The following is a 22,608-nucleotide window of genomic DNA, read 5'->3' on the forward strand; positions in this document are numbered from 1 at the left end:
CATACTGGACCAGAAGATTCAATGGACCTCAGAACTCCAGGCCTCTCAGGCCAGAAGACTGAGATGAAACAGAAACTAAGGTAAAAAGCATCCAAAACCCACCTATCTAAAAAAGATAAACTCAGAAATCAGTGGCTAACCTTATAATAGTCACAAACCCCAGATGAATAGAAGCCACCATAAGAACACAATAACCAACAGCCAGAATAATGTGGCACCACCAGAGGCCAGCTCTCCTACTATGGTATGGTCTGTATATTCCAACACAGCTGAAATACAAGAAAATAGCCTTAAATCCAATCTTATGAAGATAATAGGAACCTTTAAATGGAAAATTAATAAATTCCTTAAAGAAATACAGGAAAATACAATGAAATAGGTGAAGAAAATAAAGAAAACTATTCAAGGCCTGAAAAGGGAAGCAATAAAGAAAACACAAACTGAGGGAATCCTGGAAATAGAAAGCCTTGGTAAGTGAATAGGAACTATAGACACAAATATCACCAACAGAATATAAGAGATGGATAAAAGAGCCTCAGCCATAGAAGACATAATAGGAGAAAGTAATATACTGGTCAAACAAAATGTTAAATATAAAAGGTTTCTGACACAAAACATCTATGAAATCTTGGACTCTAAGAAAAGACTAAACCTAAGAATAATAAAAATAGAAGAAGAAGATTCCCAGCTCAAAGGCCCAGAAAATATTTTCAACTAAATCTTAAAAGAAAATTTTCCTAACCTAAAGAGATGGCTACAAGAGTGTTGCAGAACACCAAATAGATTGGACCAGAAAAGAAAATCCCCCTACTACATAATAATCAAAAGTCTAAATGTATAAGGCAAAGAATATTAAAAACTGCAAGGGGAAGTGACAAGTAATATATAACATTAGATATATCAGAATTACACCTGACTTATCAAAGAGACTCTAAAAACCAGAAAGACATGGAAAGATATCTCTAAGAGACCACAGATGTGAACCCAGACTTCTATGCTAGCAAAACTTTCAATCCCCATAGATGGGGGAAATTAGATATTCTATGACAAAACCAAGTTTAAATAACATCTACCCAAAAATGAAGTATTACAGAAGATACTTGAAGGATGACTCCAATTCATGGATGGTAAATACACCCAAGAAAACACAGGAAATGAATAATTTCACACCAGCAAAACCAAAAGAAGGGAAACACACACACACACACACACCACACACATACACACACAACTCACACACACACAGTACAACCACCAACATCAAAATATCCGAAATTAACAATCATTGCTCATTAATGTCTCCCAACATCAATGTACTCAATCAAAAGACACAGCATAACACAAGGAATGCAAAAACAGCATCCATCAATCTGCTAGATACAAGAAACATCAAACATAGATGTTACCTCAGTGTAAAGGGTTGGGAAAAGATTTTCTAAGCAAGGAGACTCAGGAATAAAACTAGAGTAGATATTCTAATAACTAAGAAAATAGAGTTCAAATCAAACTTATTAAAAGATGGAGAAGAACACTTTATACTCATCAAAGGATAAATCTTTCAAGATGACATTTTGAGTTATCATCTATGCCCCCAAATGCTGTAACAACACCAACATTTGTAAAAGAAATATTACTAAAACTTAAACCACACCATGAAACTTACACATTAATAGTGGGAGACTTCAATACCCACTGTCATGAATGGGAAGGTCAACCAAACACAAACTAAACAAAGAAATAATGTTGAAAAATATCCTGAGAGTCCAATGTTGATGAGTGTGGAATTATATTCCCCTTGATGATTCTTCATTTCATCTCAGTAGGTGGGAATCAAAGTTCCTGAAATACCCTTCTGTATCTGGAACCTGAATATTAATCTGCATATCAAAGTTTATAGCTAAGAAGAGGAAAAATGTGGCATTATGATTCATTCATAGTCTGGATTCAAGAATTGAGAAGTTTGTGGAAGTGTTCATTCTCAGTGTGATGCTACACAATCCCATATGTGGACTGTTGGACCATGAAAGGTAGTCTGTGTTCTGGTTGAGTGAGGCCTAACTTCCAGAGACCCAGCAGATTAATCTACAAGGGATAGACACCATTAGCTATGCTCTCAGACACTAGGCTCCTGACACCATTAGGCCTTCAACTCCATAAACCTGTGGCCATCAATCACATAGGACAATGCCCCAAGCCCCTAGTATTCTGGCTGGACTCCACCCCCACAGTTACCTGGCTACTGCCAGGTAGCCCAGCCCACTATATGAGGGGCTGTTTGTCCCCTCCCCTCTCTCTTACTCTTTCACTCTTGTTCTGTCTCTTGTCCCCTGTTCCCCATTCCCTTCCCCCTCTCTCTGGTAGAAGCCATGGCCAGCTTCTACCTCTCTACCTTCTCTCTCTCACTCTACTCTTCTACAATAAAGTACAAAAACCAATCGATTGCCTTCTAGCATTTCCAGCCACCAGACCACCGCCCCATCCCTCCCTCTCTCTTTACATGTTTCTGGTCAGCTTCTTCCCCCTCCCTCAATTGCTAGCTAGCACAATTGTGTCAGAAAAGTTCTTGAACTCCGCTGCCCCTCCCCCTCCTTGCTCTCCACTCTGCGTCCATGTGATATCATGCTTCTGCTCCCCACCCCCACAGTGAGAGCTCCAATAGAGCTGCCTTTTGGACAACAATGTCTGCCCTAGACTTTCTGCTTTCTCAGTCTGCTGACCTGCAGTTCCCTGCGGGCGACCGAGTTCACCCACTCACAGTGGCCAGCAAGCTAAGAAAAAACAAATGGGGGGGAGGGGAGAGAGGAAGGGGACAGGTGACCTGTCTGCTACAGCACTCAGCCACCTCAATGGCTGCTGGCCCCTCCTCCATCTACCTAAGCCAGGGAAAGCTGCACCCAAGTGCTTTTCAACCCAATATTTTCCTGCTTCTTTATTTAAATGCTTATTTTTCTCCCTAGAATTTGTGATATATGTGCAAAATTTTCAACTTATTTAAGCTTTCTTTTAAGGTCCAAAAGTCACCTAATATGCTTCCACAGGTGGAATTCACTATGCTGATTACCATCATTCAATCCTTAATTAACAACCAATTTCCTTTTACAGACAATCTGTTACTACCTATCCTAGATACACAATTAACATGATATTTTCTTCCTCCGCCATCCAAAGCTGACTTGAAAGATGCCTTCCAGAACTAAATCCCTCAAACACCCTTACTTTTCTAAGACCCTAACAAAGATCCATGATGTACTTCCAAACAAAGGATTACAGGCTTAACATTAGCCATCCACCCTATGCAGATATCCCTCTGCTGGGGTTCTGCTCCTCTGTTGTCATTACGCTGCAGGTTTATCCCTACACAGTGCCTGCCACCACAGATCCAGCAGACACCTTAGGACCTACATGAGACACTAGAGCTGCCTTCCAGACACCTCATCTGACTAAAGACTCCCAACACACACTGTGATCCAGAGACACATGCTGAACCCCAAAAAGACCTGGGATCTTCCAGCTACAGATGAACTCTCTTGCCAAAGCTAAATAGCTGCTAAACTTAGGAGAAGTTACATGATAGTAAGGAGCTCTGGGGAGACTTGGTTTTTCCCCTTCCCCCTTTACCCACACTGCATGCACTACAAGCCTCAGCAGTGCCCTACAACTGGCAATAGATAGCCACAATTAGTTCAAAGGCAGTGCTGTAAGCCAAACACAAGCTGAAGAGACAAAAATAAAAATCAGAGAAAAATAATAAATCAGCTTTCATGAAATTTAGTAATTTCTGCACATCAGAATATGGGCCAAAGGGAAAGCCAAAGCTAGAAGATGCCCATACTATATCTGAGTAAGAAACTGTTCAAAATAAATGACAGACACTATAAATAAAGTTAATTTTCAAACATGCAAAGTCAATAAATGTATTTAATTTAAAGATATATCATAATGATTAATAAGTAAATGCAAGGTTATTCAACATCATTACCCATCGCATACAGCCTAACAAATATCTACAGAACATTTCACCCAAACACAAAGAGTATACTTTCTTCTCAGCACCTGAAGGAACATTCTCCAAAATTGACCATCTATTCAGTAACTGGATTTAAAATACCAGTACACAAAGTATACAAATTCATGCAAACTTAACTACTCCATATGGAAGGACTACTGGGTCAAGACAGAAAAAGAGAGGGGGGGGAGAGGGAGGAGGGGAGGGAGGAGGAAGAGGAAGGAAGGAAAGACTTCCTACAATTCAAGGAAAATGAATCCACAACATACACAAACTATGGGACACAAAGTAGTGCTAAAAGGAAAGTTCATAGCACTAAGTGTCTTGTTAAATAAATTGGAGAGATCCCATACTAACAATTTAATAGCACACCTGAAAGCTATTGAGGGCTGAAATCAGTAAAATAGATTAAAAGAGAACAAAACAAAGAATCAATAAACAAAGATATTGTTTTCTGAGAAAATCAACAAGATAAACATACCCTTAGTCAAACTAAAAGTCAGATAAAAAAAATTCCAAATTAACAAAATCAGGAATGAAAAGGGAGGCATAAGAGCAGACACCAAGGACATCCAAAGGATCATTAGGTCATACTTTAAAAAATGGTGTACCATCAAATTGGAAAACTTACTTGATACTTGAAATTCCTGATTTCAAGATGTACTACAGATTTTTGACAAAGAAGCTAAAATTATACAATGAAAAAATTAAAGTATCTCCAACAAATGGTGCTGTACTAACTGGGTGTCTGTATGTAGAAGAATGCAAATAAATCCATCACACTAGACAAAAGTCAAGTCCAAGTGGATCAAAGACCTCAAAATAAAACTAGATATACAATCCGGGTGTGGTGGCACACGCCTGTAATCCCAGCACTTGGGAGGCAGAGGCAGGCAGATTTCTGAGTTCAAGGCCAGCCTGGTCTACAGAGTGAGTTCCAGGACAGCCAGAGCTACACAGAAAAACCCTGTCTAGGGGAAAAAAAAAACAACAACTAGATATACTAAACCTGATAGAAGAGAGAGAAGGGGGTCTGGAGAAATGACTCAGTGGTTAAGAGCACTGATTGCTCTTTCAGAGGTCCTGAGTTCAATTACCAGCAACCATATGGTGGCACATAACCATCTGTAATGGGAACCAATGCCCTCTTCTGGTATGTCTGAGGACAGCTACAGTGTACTCACATAAATAAAATAAATATTAAAAAAAAAAAAGGAAAAAGTGGAGAATATTCTTGAAAGCATTGGCACAGGAAACACTAATCAGTAATTAATTAATAAATGGGACTTTGTGACATTGAAAAGCATTGTAAGGCAAAAGACACTATCAAAAGGACAAAACAGTAGCCTACAGATTGGGAAATGTTATCCTCAACCCTGCATTCAACAAAGTTCTGATATCCAAAATATATAAAGAACTTAAAAGAAAACTAGACATCAACAAATCAAATAACACAATTAAAATGGGGTATATATCTAAACAGAGAATACTTGAAAGAGGAATTCTAATGTTCAAAAAGCACTTAAATGTTCAATATTCTTAGCCATGGGGAGAAATGCAATCAAAAGGACCCTGTGATTCCATCTTAAACCATCAGAATGGCTAAGATAAAAACTCAACTGACAGCTTATACTGGCAAGAATGTGGAACAAGTAGAACACTTCTCAATAGCTAGTGGGAGTGCAAAATTGTACTGTCATTTTGAAAGTCAATTTTGCGGTTTATTAGAAATCTGGTTACAGATCTAACTCAAGAACTAGCTATATCACTACTGGACATATACCCAAAGGACACTCCATTCTACCACAAGAACACTACCTCAACTCTGTCCACAGAAGCTTTATTAATAATTGCTAGAAACTGAAAACCACCTAGATGTCACTTAACTGCTGAATGGATAAAGGAAACATGATATATTTACACAATGAAATACTACTCAATAAAAGCAATGACATCACAACATCTGCAGACAAATGGATGGACTTAGAAAGGATCATCCTAAGCAACCCAGACTCAGAAAGTCAAAACATGGCATATATTCTAGAATGTTAATATTAGTCATAAAGTATAGGATAGCCACACTACAACCACAGATGCAAAGATATTAAGTAACATGGAGGGCTCAAGGTGGGATGTGTAAATCTCACTGAGAAAGGAAAATAGACTATACATTATGGGTGAATGAGGGGAGGGGACTAAATGGGATGGAAGTGGATACTGAAAGGGGGGGGGGTCAGGTAGGGCAAGGATAGTGAGAGTACTGAAAAGACAACCAAAATCATGAGGGGCCATCTCTGGGATAAGTGAGAAACCAGGGTAATGGAAACTGCCAGGAATCCATGAGGGTTACCCTAGCTAAAACTCCCAGCAATAGGGGATATAGATCCTGAACTGGTTATCTCCTGTAACAAGGCAAGACTTCCAGTGAAGGTACTGGGATATCAATCCAGCCACAAAACCGTCAACATACAATTTTTACTGCCTACAAGGTATGCAGAAGTAAATGCAGAAATTGAGGAATTGACCAACCAATGACTGGTCCAGCTTGAAATCCATGCCATGAGAGGTAACCCTTCCCTGATACCATTAGCATTATTCTATTATACTTGAAAATAGCATCCTAGCCCAACCAGCGCCAGAGAAGGTTCATGTACCAACTGATGGAAATAGAGCCGCAAACCTACATCCAAACATTAAGCAGATTTTTGAAGAGAGGAAGGAGCCAGGAGGGTCAAGGACACCACAAGAAAACCTACAAAATCAACTGACCTGGGCCCATAGGGATCCACAGAATCTGAATGGCCTACCAGGTAGCAGTCATGGAACTAGCATAGGCCCTCTGAATATACAGAAAAGTTGTACAACTTGGTCTCCATGTGGGCCTCCTAACAGTGGGAGAAGGTGATATCCCTGATTCTGCTGTCTACCTTTGGGACCCTTTGCCCTTACTGGACTGTCTCTTCTGCCCTCAATAGGAAAAAAATGGGCCTAGTCTTACTGAAACTTGATATGCTAAGACAGGTTGATATCTATGGAAGGCCTCCCCTTTACCGAAGAGTAGGGGAGGAGGAGTGGATGGGAAGGTTCTAGAGGGGAAAAGACTTGGAAGAGAGTGGGAAGGGGAAAACTATGGTTTGGATGTAAAGTAAATTACTTAACTAATTAAAAATGTTAAGAAGAATGCCTTATTTTGGCTCATGATTTTAGACAGGTTATTCCAAGGTTATCCACTGATGAATCAAACACTATGGTGAGCAAAACAGGATGTGTCAAACTGCTAGCTCAGAACTTGGGTATGTTGTTCTGAGATAGAGAACAGCAAAATGGATTTTTTTCTTCAATATTGGCATTGAGGGGAAATATTAAGCAAGACCCTTACATTTAAACTAGGAATTTAGGTAGTATTTTAGGTAGTATAAGGAGAAAAATTTAAAATACAGAGGACACTAACATAGGCCTACAAGGTATGCAGAGGAGTGACCATCACATCAAATCTCCCCCTCCCCACCCCCACACCATTCCTAACCACAGACACAAATCCTAGCTTTAGAATGAATGACCATACTGATGATTTAAATGGGTGTTGTTCATTTGATCACATGGGTTTGAAGTTGCTAACGTTCCTATGCCCAATAATTATTATCAAAGCCGAAAACTTCTTTGTTACCTAATTTTATCAATCATGGTGTATAACTGCACACCTTACTTCCTTTTTTGGTAAAAAAATATATATATCATTTTTTAATGTTTAACCAAAGATATGTCAAAATGATTTAAATTGAACTCAACCATTTAGGAAACTCACATGTCATCATTAAATACTTGACAAACTATGAATTGCAAATGGCCATTAATGATCGAATTAAACTTAAGTATCTTTGGCCTATGTTAGCGTCCTCTGTACTTCAAATTTTTCTCCTTATACTACCTAAAATACTACCTAAATTCCTAGTTTAAATGTAAGTCTCTTGCTTAATATTTCCCCTCAATGCTTTTTAAGATAAAGTTGTCTGAATGAGTCTGGTATGTGAGATTTAAAACCAATTTATTTCCCACATCTTCACACAGCTGTCATTCTAATGCCACTGGCAAGCAGATTCCCTTACAGGTGTGTCCTAGACTTTTCAACTACAGGAAGGATGTAACCTTTTATGCATTAAATCATCATTTGGGTAAAATATTACGTATCTAATACAATTTGAGGGTATCTGAAAAGAATGAACTTAAGGTTGTGCTAGCATCTGGATCTTTTTATTTCAATAGCTTTTCTCAGTTGTGAAAATCCAACCTAATATATACCTTCTGTCATGTTAATTGGTTCCGTTGTTTATTGTAAGCTGTGATGTTTGGAAGGCCTGATTTGAATCCATGTGAGAATAACAATTACTTAGAAACTAATAATTACACAATTTTGAAAGTCTAAGAGCAGATGGCTCCTTTGGATAAAAATTCAACCTCAGAATGTGATATTTACATATGCATTTAGATCATTCTGTCCCAAACTACATTTTCCATTCAAACTTACTCAGTTGTGATACTAATTGTTTTTAAATCTCAGAGCATTTATTAAATTTTAAAATTAATATGTAAATGATTTGTTGCATGAAATATAATGCCTGATTTTTTAAACATATGCTTCAATGTCAATAAACAACATTGCTGCGCAAACATCAACACCCAAATACTATTGTCCATTGTTTCATTTAAAACTGAACCTCTGGATCCATTAAATACAACTCCCCATATTCTCATTCTCTTCAGTCCCTGGCAGCCTCTGTGTAAAATTTTCTTTTTGTGCTTATTTGATTGTTCTGCATACTTTATGTAAGTTAAATTTATTTATTTATTTATTTATTTATTTATTTATTATTATAATACAAATAATTTCAATTTTATGATTGACTCAATCTTCCATTTAATTTCATGTATTACAAAACCTAGTTTTCTTTCTTTAATTCTTTTTCCCCCTATTTTATATGTATACTGCACTTTTACCTCCATTTATCTACCAGTATGTATTTGGATTTCTTCCATGTCATACTTGCTGTGGGATAAAACAAAAACAAAGAAAACAACAATAACAACAACATCATGATCATTGTTATGAGGATGAATATACACATGTCTAAACAAAAAATCTCCCCCTTGCCAATACACATTGAACTTAGGACTTATGAGATCTCTGGTATATCCTATGATAAGGATCGCCAGTCTATCATAGGCTGCCAGGCTTCCTTATGGTTGAGACTTTGGATTTATGTCTCCCTCCATTATCAGGCATGTAACTGGAGGCTGTGTCCTACTTCTCGGTGTGTAGTCATCTTACTTCTTCTATGCCTTTAAGCTGTCCTGTCAACATGTTTATGCTTCCTGGTGCTTTCTTCTCTCTTTGTATTTAGAATATGACCTTTCCCTTGTTATCTTGACTCCTATTATCCACAGAGGCACATACAGAAAAATTCTGATCTTCTTTTTACCACAAAAGTTATACATGCTATTTTCCAGATGAGATAAAACAATAGTTTTAAAGAAAAAATAATATTCAGAGGTCCAAATCTAGAAATAGTTTATGTGGAAGTCATATAACTTTTGAATCCTCAACCTGCTACACAGATTGAGAACTTATTGTCCAATTATTTCAATACCTTCTTTATGATTTATTTTCTATGTATGTGTGCATGTGTGAAGGTGAGTGTCTGCAAGAGAATATGAGCACAAACATATAGGACCATATAGAATCCAGAAGAGGACATTGGATTCCCTAGAGATGGAGTTACAGATAGTTGTGAGTCTTCTAGTATGGGTGCTAGGAATCAAACTAGTCATCAAAGAAAATGAATGTTCTTAACTTCTGAGCCTTCTCTCCAGCCTTTCTTTAAAATATTTTCCATAGCAGCCAGTACTTTTCTGTTTTTCAGCAACTCAAATAGTACAACTTTATAGCAATGTGTAGCATGTAACATAACTTCACATTTATTGTTTCACTCAGTTCTCTCCTTAATTTGACTCCTTGACTAAAACAATTGATATCTGATAGAACCAAGTCATAAAAGCTTACCTGGTAGGACAATACTTCTTTTTTTCTCTTGATTAGTAGTTACATTGTAAATGGAACAAGTAATAGGACCTTGTACTCTGTTCTTCAGAAGAATGCTGCTCTTCAAATTCAATAACCCAGCTGTATCTTGAGAGTCAACTGTGGTTGAATGTGGAATTATATTTCCCTTGCTGTCTCTCCATTTCATCTCAGCAGGGGGGTTCAAGCTTCCTGAAGTACACTCCACCAGTACCCCTTCTGTACCTGGAACCTGAATGTTAATCTGTATATCCATGCTCATAGCTAGGAAGATGAGAAAGATGGCATTATGATTCAGTGTGCATGCAAGAGTTGACACATTTGTGAAAGTGCTCATTCCCAATGGTCTACTGCTTGGATCCCATGAGGAATGTGGTTAGCAACAATTAGGGCAAAAGCAATACTCCAAGTAAAACACAGACCTGGAAGATGCAAAATTATAATCAGAGAAAAACAATAAATTAGACTTCATAAAATTTAGTAATTTCTGTACATCAGAGTATGAGCAAAAAGAGAAAGCCACAGACTAGAAAATATCTATACTATATCTGAGAAAGGAACTGTGTTCAAACTATCTGACAGGCACTATAAATCAAGTTTATTTTCTAACATATAAAAGCAATAGAAGATATATTTATCTAAAGAGATATCATAATGATATCAATAAGAATATTCAAGGATGTTCAACATCATCACCTACCAGGTAAATGCAAAACAAAACCTCATTGAGACATACTTGATCTCCATTAAGGCATTGAAGAAGCAGGACTGATGTTGCCACAGATCAAAAGACAGAGAACTCTTTATATGGGAAAGTGTCAGTATGTACTAAATTATAAATAATAAATAAATAAATAATACACACACACATATATATATACATATTCACAACCCAGAAATTTTTAGTAGAAGTTGACAAATTTTAAAATATTAATGGCAGCATTAGTAATAATAGCCCCCGAAAACCAAAGTAATAAAAATAATACCAACAAATCCAAATACTAATACCAAAAACAAATGCAAAAAATAAACTCCTGCCATATAATAAATAAATAATGGAGAGTAATTTTGGCCATTACAGAGATTGTTATAATACATTTAATAATACATTAATGTGACTAATCTATGACACAATATGACAATGGAAGTTAGAAGTTTGGTCACTTTTGCAATGATACCGTGATATTGACTAGGAAAGATTAAAACAACATTTTGAGCTACTGAAAATATTCAGTATCTAGAGCTGAAGAATGAATACATGAATGTTCCTACAAGCACATTTTCACTAACTTGTACACTTTATGTGTTTTTCTATGTGCAGAAACCTCACTAAAGAAAGTGTTCCTTTGAGGGCCACATCAAAGGAAAGGGACCTATTCAAAGTACAGACAGAGGTGTCAATGCTCTCTAGAAACCTCAATTAATTCAATAAAATATAACTAAATTACAAAGGATTTTTGCAGAGGTGCACGTGACCTGATAGATCAATACTAAAATTTCATATATGCATTTATACATATGTAAAATGTCATATGCAAAAATTAAAATTACTAGCATTGAATTAGCATATAATAACTTGAAATAATAATAAATCTTTCATTTAAGGATATATTTTAACATGTCTTTCATTATTATGTAAGGGTATAGCATAATATTTTAATATATTTATAAAATAAGACAGAGATAAATTGATTTTGAGTGATCATATGGTGGAATTCCCCACAGCTATAAAAGCAATAGTAAAATATTCTTATAAAAGTATTTAAAATTCAGTTATACTCTAGAGTGGTCCTAGAGAACCAAATAACCCTATTAAAAATGAAATACAGAGCTAAACAAAGAATTCTCAGCTAAGGAATCTAAAATGGCCAAGAACCACCTAGAGATTTCAGCACCCTTAGTCATCAGGGAAATGCAAATGAGAACAACCCTGAGATTCTACCTCAAAACGGAAAGAATGGCTAAAATCAAAAGCTCAGGTGACAGCAGATGCTGGCAAGGATGTTTGGAAAGAGCACTCCTCCATTGCTGGTGGGATTGCAAGCTTGCACCACCAGTTTGAAAATCATCTGGTGGTTCCACAGAAAATTGGAAGTAGTTCTACCTGAGGACACAGATATACCACTCCTTGGCATATATCCAAAAGATGCTGTGATATATAATGGCACATGCTCTACTATATTCATAGCACCCTTATTTATAATAGCCAGAAGTTGAAAAGAACCCAGATATCCCTCAACAGAGGAACAGATATAGAAAATGTGGTACAGTTACATAATAGTTACATAGCTGAGTACAACTCAGCTATTAAAAACAATGACTTCATGAAATTCACAGGCAAATGGATGGAACTAGAAAAATATCATCCTGAGTGAGGTAAACCAACCACAAAAGAACATACATGGTATATACGCACTGATAAGTGAGTATTTGCTGAAAAGCTCAGAATACCCAAGATACAATTCACAGACCACATGAAGTTCAAGAATAAGGAAAACCAAAGTGTGGATACTTTGGTCCTTCTTAGAAGGGAAATTAAAAGACCTGTGGCTCACAGCCAAACAGGATCACCAATGGAGGAGCTAGAGAAAGGACCCAAGGAGCTGAAGAGGTTTGCAGCCCCATAAGAGGAACAATATGTACCAACCACTACCCCCAGAGCTCCCAGGGACTAAATCACCAACCAAAAGTACACATGGAGGGACCCATGGCTTCAGCTACATATATAGAAGAGGATGGCCTTTTCAGACCTCAATGAGAGGAGAAGCAATTGGTCCTATGAAGGCTTGATGCCCCAGTGTAGGAGAATGCCAGGTCAGGAAAGTAGGAGTGGGGGATTGGTTAGCAGGGCTGGGGGGAATGGGATAGGGTGTTTTTGGAGGGGAAACGAGGAAAGGGGATGACATTTGAAATGTAAATAAAGCAAATATCTAATAAAAAATTTAAAAACTGAAATATCATCCTGAGTGAGGTAACCAAGTTACAAAAGAAGACACATGGTATGTCCTAACTGATAAGCAGATATCAGCCAAAAACCTGAGAATACTCACAATACAACTCTCAGACCATACGAAAGCAAAGAAAAAGGAAGACCAAAGTGTGGATGCTTTGGCCTTATTTAGAAGGGGGAACAAAATAAACATGGGAAGTAGAAGTAGGGAGGAAGAGAGGAGAGGGGAAAAAATGGGGGCCAGGATCAGGAAATTAAACAGAGGTATGTAACAATGGAGGATGTGAAACAGGGTAGTCACTAGAAAGTCCCAGATACCAAGGATCCAAGAGGTTCTCTATGACTCAACAGGGATGGCATTAGCCAAAATACCCAAAAAGTGGAGATAAAACCTGTAGAGACCATATCCAGTGCTTAGGCACAGCCCCTGGTTGTGTGATGGGCCCACCCACCCACCCATCTCAAAAAAAATTAATCCAGAATTACTTCTATCTGAAAGACAGGCAGGGCTAAAGAGTGGAGCTGAAACTGAAGGCCATCCAGAGACTGCCCCATCTAGGGATCCATCCCACCTATAGACACCAAACTGAGCCAAGAAGCTCTTGCTGACAGGAGCCTAGTATAGCTGTCCCCTGAGGGACTGTGTCAGAGCCTGATCAGTACAGATGTAGATGCTCACAGACACCCATGGAACTGAGCAAAGGAACCCCAATGGCAGAGTTTGGGGAAAGACTGATGGAGCTGAATGGGTTTTCAATCCCATAGGAAGATCAACAATATCAATCAACCAGACCACCAGAGCTCCCAGGGACTAAACCACCAACCAAAGAGTACACATGGAGGGAACTGGGGCTCTAGCTGCATATTTAGGAGAGGATTGCCTTATCTGGCAACAATGAAAGGAGAGCCCCTTGGTCCTGTGGAGGCTCAATAACCAGAATGGGGGAATGCTAGAGCAATGAGGCAGTACTGGGGGGAATACCCTCATAGAAGCAGGGGAAAGTGGGGATGGAATAGGGAGTTATGGAGGGGAAACTGTGACATACAAAAACATTTGAAAAGTAAAAAAAAAAAAAAATAATCAATAAAAAACTGAGCCTGCTTTTATTATTCAGGGAATTACACATGGGACCCTACACTTCATGCTGAACTGTTGGTGGATTTTAAGACAGAGATAACCATTGTCTTCAATTCTGTGAGTCCACCATGCCCCAGCAGATAATCTGAAACATGTGGCTACATAGACAGTCCTGGTTAAAAAGCAATGAGTTACAAAATAATGCAAAAGCTAAATGTGAGAAGGGAACATGTTGTGATGTGAGGGGATGACAAGGGTAAAAGGGAGATAAGAGCATTGGAGGCAAGAAAGCAGATTTCCTTTTAAGCGTGTATAAAATTGTCCAAGGACAAAGTTCATCAATAAAAGTGAGAGGATATCTCTACCTTGGGTGAGTATTGTGATCTGTAAGAGAAAGAAGGCCATGAAGAATCCAGGAAAACAGGAAACTGAAGGCTCCATCATCCCTGAAAAGTTAAATTGAAAATGTGGCATCAAAATTGAGGCATTAAGAGCCATGACAACACTGAGAAAAGCAACAAGAGGCTATTCTAAAATCCAAAATTTTAAGAAAATTCCCCTTGCAAGGAAAAGCATTGACTGGAGGCACTCCTCTAACTAAGGTGATCTCTACTAGAGTCCTGTCTTGTTTTGTACTTGATTCTGTGTCTTCAGGACATTAACTTCACTGAAGGAAGCATTATTCTCCATAAGGAAGAATGAAATCCTGTCATTTTCAACAAAGCAATAGAACTGGAGGACATTATATTTAGTAAAACAAGTCAGACACAGAAAACCTAATTTCATTGTGCATTTGTGAAACCAACCAATATAAACCTAGACAAGTACTTCAGAACAAAGCCAACCTAAAGAGTCGCTTTAGAAGAGGAGAGACAGAGTCACCACTTTTCATTAGTATAAATCTTAGTATATTGATCAAAATATGAAATTAATATTGGTTACATTATATATTCATTGTTCCTATGCAACTCATTTAATAATGTGAACTTCTTTTTAACAATGTATAGACAGTGAGATTAGAACGATGGTTCAATGGCTAAGAGCACATACTCTCTTGCACATTAAATTTCCAGCACCCACATCAGACATCTCACAACCACCAGTAATTCCAACTTCACCTCTGCAGGTACCAGCACTCAAATGCTCATATCATACCTACAGATAAAATAAAATAAAACTGTAAGAATATATAAACAGACCTGTAGTATCCACCAACCCACCAGCCAGATGACCTCATCAGATGGCATCTGAGGGCTATAGAACTTTTTCCAAGTTGCTTTCAGCTCACTTACCTGAGGTTCCTACTAATATATAAGTATCTTGATTTATGATTTCCTTTGTCCTATTACTTCATGAAACTGCTACCAGCAAGTTTCATCTAAATTTGTATTCCAGGTCATGGCCATTAATATTTGGCTATAAAATAAATTATCTCTTATTCTCTAACATGAAGTGGTTTTACATTGATATTTAAAGCAATGATAAATGTTTGAAAGTTCCCCAGGAGTTTAGCGGTCTGGTGGGGTGGGGGTGGGTACATCTTCATGAAGACAGGGGGACAGAAAAAAGGTATGGGATGTGGAAAAGTCGGAGAGTGGACTAAGAAGGGAATAAGATCTGAAGTGTAAATAAATAAATAAATTATTAAATATTTTAAAAAGACAAAAAAAGAAAATTATTTCAAAGTTTAACTTTTGAGAGAGAGTTGCTCCCACACTAAAAGTAAGAATGCGGTAAACCAGAAGTTTGGAGACTGGTAATAACCATGAAATAACTAAAGACATCAATAACTAATGAACTACATTCTGGAAAGTGAGGGAATTTTTTGAGGAGGAAAGTCCTGAAGCTATTTTCACTTCTGATAAAATCGTGAGAGGAAGAGAAACCTATCATAAACAAAAAAGGATAACAGTCACATGTAGGCTGAGATATTCTAATAGAGGAGCTTTCACAACACAATGGTCTGTGCACATGCCCAGAATGCAAATGAAAGTGGAGCGTGGGGACATAAACCTGTAATCTCAGTGTGAGGTGTAGGAGTGGAACTAGGTGGATCCCAGAGGCTTGGTAGCCAGCCAATCTAGCCAAACCAGTGAACTTGAGGTTCAGTGAGAAACCCTGTCTCCAAAGTAAAATGGAAAGTAATTGAGGTAAATAACCTGATGTTGTCCTCTTACCACATACACAAAAGCACATATACACACATGTAAACACATGCAAACATTCACACATAAACACACACAAATGTATACACATATATCAACACATACATGCAGGCAAACACATACACACACACATACACCCCCAACACACATGAAACAAAATAAATTTAGTATTGAGTACTATAATTAGAACATTAAATTTAAAATATAATTATTAATATTCTGTCAAAATACAATGTATAAATATAACATCAAAATTAAGTATATAGAAAAAAGCCTAATAAAATGAGGATAGGATTCACATAATGCAAACTATAAAAAAATGTTTAGAGAAGTTATAAAGGCACATGAATACATAGCTATAACAACTCATAGTTTGACAAGATATTATTTATAAATTTACTGTTAATTTTTACATATCCAATAAACTTAATCCCAAAATCTAAACAGATTTTTGTAATAATTATAGTTCACGTATAATTTTGTGGGAAAGCTCAGGATATTTATGATCCATAAATACCTATTTTCTCAAAGATTTAATATTCATTTTTTATTTATTTTGCTGAGACATAGTCAGTCTATGTTACCAAGGATAGCCTTGCACTCCTTGGCTCAAGCTAACATCTAATATCAGAGTTGATTAAATAATTTTCAAAAATGCATGTTTATAGTATATACTAACTGATTCCATGATGGAAACATCGCTTAGGTAAAACTCATCACATAGACAGCATCACCTGCCAAAACTAAAACAAATACATTAAGTTCATAGTTCTAGGAAACTGTATAGTAAACATACTGTATTAACCTTGCTTATTGGTTTCTGTAGTTCCACTTCTGGCTAACTGTTCCTGTTAACTGAACAATGTCAACCCAGAGCACAGTTTTCGTGCCTAAAATTCACCCTGAGAAAGGCTACACTGGGATCCCAAGTACCCAATGTGGTTACCAGCCAGCTAATAAAGACTTTCTACCAGCATAAACCCATGTCCAACCAATCATGTCTAATGAATATACCATAACTGTACTGATGCATATATTAATATGTTCAGTACAGAGTTTGGTTTGATATTATAACTGTTCATTATAAACCTTTATAGCAAAAACACTTGAATATGTACTATGTAAGTGATGGTTATCCTGTAAGTTTGTGGGTATTTAAAAAGGGAACCACTCTATGTCTTAGACAAATCAGACCCAAGTTTTCCTAATGCTTTGACAGAATACTCTAGAGTGTCCAAAAGACCATGCTCAACAGTAACAAAGCAGCCCCAGATATGCCCATGACAGACACTGGGTATGATTCCTAATCCAAATATGTCCTGGGCATCAGGCAATTGCGATAACCACTGTTCCTTGTCTCTGAACATTACCTAGAAGCCCTGAGCTTCTGAGGGATCCTACATGTGCACAAAAGCTGCTAGCCAATCATTCCCCTTAGGTTCCATGAAACTATGAGTACCATAATTTTGGTTCTATAACCAGGTGTAATGTGGCCATGATTGCCCTTGAACAGCCTACCAGTGAGTCATACAGCCTGCTCTTCCTGGGCAAGACCTTCTGAAGCAAAGGTGAGTGACAAACACCCTGTGCAGAGTTTCATTATGACTATCCCAGTCCCCAAGATCCAGAAGAGTGGCCTTCACAGAAGTTGTTCTTTCTTCAGGCTCCTAGGGGACCAGCTCTATCACCTACCAATAGCTAATAGAGCTGGAGCTCCCCCAAGAATCCTCAGATTATCTTGTTGAATTGAGACCACAGGGTCTCCAGGCTCCAACTCCAACTGTTACACCTAAACCCCCTTGCAACCACCTAGGAACTTCCTAACAAAATGAACTCTAACCGCTAGCAATTTGCCAGAAAAACTACAGAAAGGTTTTCTCACTTATTCTATAGACACAGCCATGAGGTGGTGAAATCCATGAACTTTGTGTTGGTAAATTGCTTCCAAACTACAACTGACATATATAAGGACAGAACCTTAAGTGCAGATTTTATTAAGTAGGTAGAGCACTGATTTGAAGAAAAGATAGTGATGATAATCATAGCAAACATCTCCAAATGCAAACAGATTGTAGAAGACACTTAGTCACAACTTGATGAGAATGAGCATGGTTACATTCATGTAATGATTGAAGTTGCGTTCATAAAACAAGGAATCATGAACTTCAGACTCATCTCTGTGCTCTTCCCAAGAATCAAGAAGAAGCATGTACCCACCTGGATTCAGAACACTTTTGGACTAATTTTTAGCTGCTCTAAGAATTAAAAAGAAAAAAAAAATACTGCTGTTGCTATTCCAAGAGGAAGAGCATGTGGTTCCTTCCTGCAGCCCTCTGCCCCACCTTTAGATGATACTCTTGTGGCATTAGTAATCTCCAGATCATCAGGACCCCATTCTTACCATGTTCATCTAGCTGAGGCTGGGTAATGACTCTCCAGCTTGTTTCTTAATGACTCCTGGGTATGGGGGCACTCAGGGCCCAGAACACTTCTTCTGCAGAGTTCCCTGTCTCCTAACATTTTGGAGCTCTGTATTTCCTGCCTTTGAAATGTATACAAGCTACCCATGTCCTGCTGAGTCTGGGTTGTCCACTCATGGCTTCTTGTATTGAGTGTGTAAATACTACAGGGGTTGACAGCAAGCACACATGACCACAGTCTCTTAACACTTCAACTACTTTAGATAGCTGGCCAGATGCTTGTGTGTTCCCAGACCAAACTGACTCATGTTCAAATAATTAAATGAAAATAAAATTTTATTTAAAGCAATTGAATCCCTAATAGAGACACTAAGTGACCATGAAGACTTATACTGACTATATGAGAACTTTCATATAGACTAGCTTGTTACTTAAACTCTGAAATGAATCAAGTTAGACTAAGGTAATAGATGGTCCAGGAAATATGTGATGATCTATCAATGTTTGATAAAAGGTCTGAATATAGTCACGTATTATTGGCATGGTTATCCAAGGTTTCCTACTGGGCAGGAACCCTCAACAATCAAGTGAACTAGCTTCATCTTATGAATGTCAATCAGCCTTTATTTGGAACAACTCTAGTGTTTGTTCAATAAAGGAGAAAAGGTTTCTGAATTCAAACTGTTTTTTAAATGTATTTTCCCTACTTCTCTTCCTATGAAGCCATTGATTGCACAGCTTCCATTACTAAGGACTAACCATCTACAGATCTCCCCATAGTACTTATATTAGATCAGTTCCTCCACACAAAAAAGTGGTTCATCTTCACTGAGTTACATAATTAACATAAAAACAAATCTTGTTGAGGAGGTAATATAAGCATGCTTCTCATGATCTCTTCTCAGGGTGCTAGATTACAAATCTGTAGCTAAAACAATCATTGTGAATCAAAAAGCATGCTATTCTAAGAAACATGTATCTCTTTACACTACAGATGTACATCTACAAGTATGGTTTTAATGTGTCCTTTCTGTAATTATCAGGTTGGTCCACCACTGGCATCCAGCATCTTAGGTCTCTAACAAGGTAGCATGATGAAACTGAGGGAGTCTGGTTTAAACAGTTTGGACCATGTGGGAAAATAAGGATAAATCATTGACTTGAGGAACAAGCATCTTAGTGTTCTGTTTTCAGTAGTGTTTTAATAACCTAAAGAAGAGAAGGTAACACATGTTCTAAAACTACCTTTATCAGCATTTATTTGCCTCTGAACTAACTGTGAACTGCTAAGTTAATCTTTGTGAGCTTTCTTCAAACTCCCCATTAGACATTTTCTCTTGTTGGACAATATACAGCAGAAGCCAATGTAGTAGGAAAATTAGGATTAAAAAAATTACAGTCTATATGCTACAAATAGCAAGCATCACATTGTAAGAAAAGTATTAGATTACTTACCCAGATGTGGTTTAATCAATGCAAAAATGTCAGCATGACTTTGCTCTGTCCATGTTCTCAGAAACAATAGTGTGGAAGCCAATGTTGCTATGTGAAAAGAAAGGAGAAGGGCAGAACTAAGCTACCAGCCAACTCATTCACACTGCATAATTCAAATTAGCAAACCTGAGACACGCCAAGGCCAAGGCAAGTCAGCACCAGAAATAGAAACCCTTAATGAAAGTCAATCTAACAGCTTGTTCCTGAGTAAAAGAAATCCCCTATGCACAAAGCCATATTGTTTTTTCTTTCAGCTTTATTGAAGTATAATTAGTAAACTGACTATTTAAGGTATGCAAATACAAGATAGTATTTTGACATATAAAATCTGGATTGCAACAATCAAGCTAATTTGCACATGTCTTCCTTTGTAAATGATCTTTTTGTGGTAGGTAGTCATGAGAACTATCTATTAGGCACAAAGTTAAGGATGTGAACTGAAGCCACCTTGCATAAAACTTAGTCATCTTCTACATGTTGATTAGTTATCACCTCATTTTTCCTTTTCCTAGTTCATTGCAAATATGGCAAATACTGATGATCTACTCTCTACTTTTTACATATTTGAGTGTTTTACTTTGTGTGAGTAAAATTAAATATTAATCTTTCTATGTCTGGTGGTCATATCACATCAGAAACACTAGATGCCAGCTATGGAATTATAGGATTTGATTTTTTCCCCTGTTTTGTCTTTCTTCAGTTCCATCATGCCTTGTTACTCTGGTCTTTCTCTCAGAATGAGAACATTTATTCTGTTCTATATTACACAATCACAGTTAAAAGTAGCTTTGAGTCTTAGCAAAGACTTTGAACTTACAATTTTTTAAAGACTATTAGTACTGGTAAGAACTTGGAGGCTCTAGAGATGGAATAAATGCATTCTGTATTATGAGATGATCCTGAATCTTTTGGGTCCAGGGGTTGAATATAAAATGCCCCTCACATATTCATGTGTTGAACACATGATCACAAATTGATAACTCTATCTTGGAAGCCTCTGGAAATTTTAGGAGCTGAAGGAAATATAACACAGGAGCTTCTTATCCCCACCCCTTCCTGTTCCACCCACAATAGCCCAGAAACAGAGGCTGGAAACCACTATCAGAATCCTCAGAAATCATAAGCTAAAATAAACAATTTTATCCTTTAGGATATTCAGTAAAGTATTTTGCTCATAGCAATAAAATATAACAAGAAATCATTAAAGACAATATGTGGGGAATAATCCCTAACATGATAAAAAATTAAAACCAAGTCATCTTAAATGATTCACGAATAAGTAATTGATAAAATTCAGTCATTTATTTTTTATTAGATATATTCTTTATTTACATTTCAAATGTTGTCCCCTTCCCTGGTTTTCCCCCCCAAAAAAATCCCCTAACCCATCCCCCACCCCCTGCTCACCAATCCACCCAATGCTTCTCTGTCCTGGCATTCCCCTTTACTGATGTAACTAGCCTTCTCAGGACCAAGGGCCTCTCCTCCCTTTGATGTCTTGCACATGCATCTGGAGCCATTGGTCCCTTCATATGTACCACCCAATACCCCCAGAGCTCCCAGGGACTAAACCACCAACGAAAGGATAGACAGGGAGGGACTCATGGCTCCAGCCAATTATTAATTATTAAGATTAAGAATACTACCAGAGATATTATACAAGGAACTTATCATGAATATGTCATATGTAAAATTATTGTTTTGGTTTGTTTTTTTTAAAAAAAAAAGGAAAGGTTACTTCTGTGGTAAGAAGTTTAGAGAACAAGTTATCACTGTTTCCTGAAATAACATTCATCCTTTAGTTTCTGTATAGTATTAGTCCTAAGACATTCATGTCTTCTCATAGACAACCAAGTTCATTTTATAAAATAATCCATTATTTATGTCTAACATATTAAAATCTTCCCAGTGCTTTAACTTATTGTTAGATTAGTTGCAGTAGCCAAAATAATGTAAATCTATAAATCAGTTGATATACCATATTGTAAGAATATAGTTCCAAATTAATAATTCATAATTATTCATTAACAAACCAGATCCCTTAGATCACCCAGGGATTAAGCCAACAACCAAGGGGTACACATGGTTCTAGCTGCATATACAGCAGAGGATGGCCTTGTCAGGCAACAAGGGGAGGAATGTTCCTTGGTCCTATGAAGGCTTGATAGATGCCCCATTGTAGGGGAATCAAGGGGAGAGAGTTGAGAATGGGGTAGATGGAGGAATGCCCTCATTGAAGCAGGAGGAGTAAGGACTAGATAGGGGCTAACCAGGAGGGGGAAACTGGGAAAGGGAATAACATTTGAAATATAAGTAAAGAATATATCCAATAAAATAAAATTTAAAAATAATTACAAAAATTTAATATATATTATGTAAATGAAAACTTTATACTTTTTATATTTTATATATAATACAA

The 22,608-nt window shown here is 37.3% G+C and overlaps 1 protein-coding gene across 1 annotated transcript in view; it reads right to left on the minus strand.

Moving 5' to 3' along the window:
* Positions 1 to 14,556, minus strand: part of LOC127680344 (selection and upkeep of intraepithelial T-cells protein 10-like) — a 33,268-nt gene extending 18,712 nt beyond the window's left edge. Inside the window, exons 1-2 of the mRNA XM_052175828.1 lie at positions 14,476 to 14,556; positions 10,065 to 10,346 (exon numbers count right to left, since the gene is read on the minus strand). Of these exons, the coding sequence (XP_052031788.1) occupies positions 10,065 to 10,346; positions 14,476 to 14,554 (361 nt within the window). The 5' untranslated portion in view covers positions 14,555 to 14,556. The remainder of the gene's footprint in view (positions 1 to 10,064; positions 10,347 to 14,475) is intronic.
* Positions 14,557 to 22,608: the final 8,052 nt, after the last annotated feature.

Source organism: Apodemus sylvaticus, chromosome 3, assembly GCF_947179515.1.
Source record: "Apodemus sylvaticus chromosome 3, mApoSyl1.1, whole genome shotgun sequence".
Taxonomy (NCBI): domain Eukaryota; kingdom Metazoa; phylum Chordata; class Mammalia; order Rodentia; family Muridae; genus Apodemus; species Apodemus sylvaticus.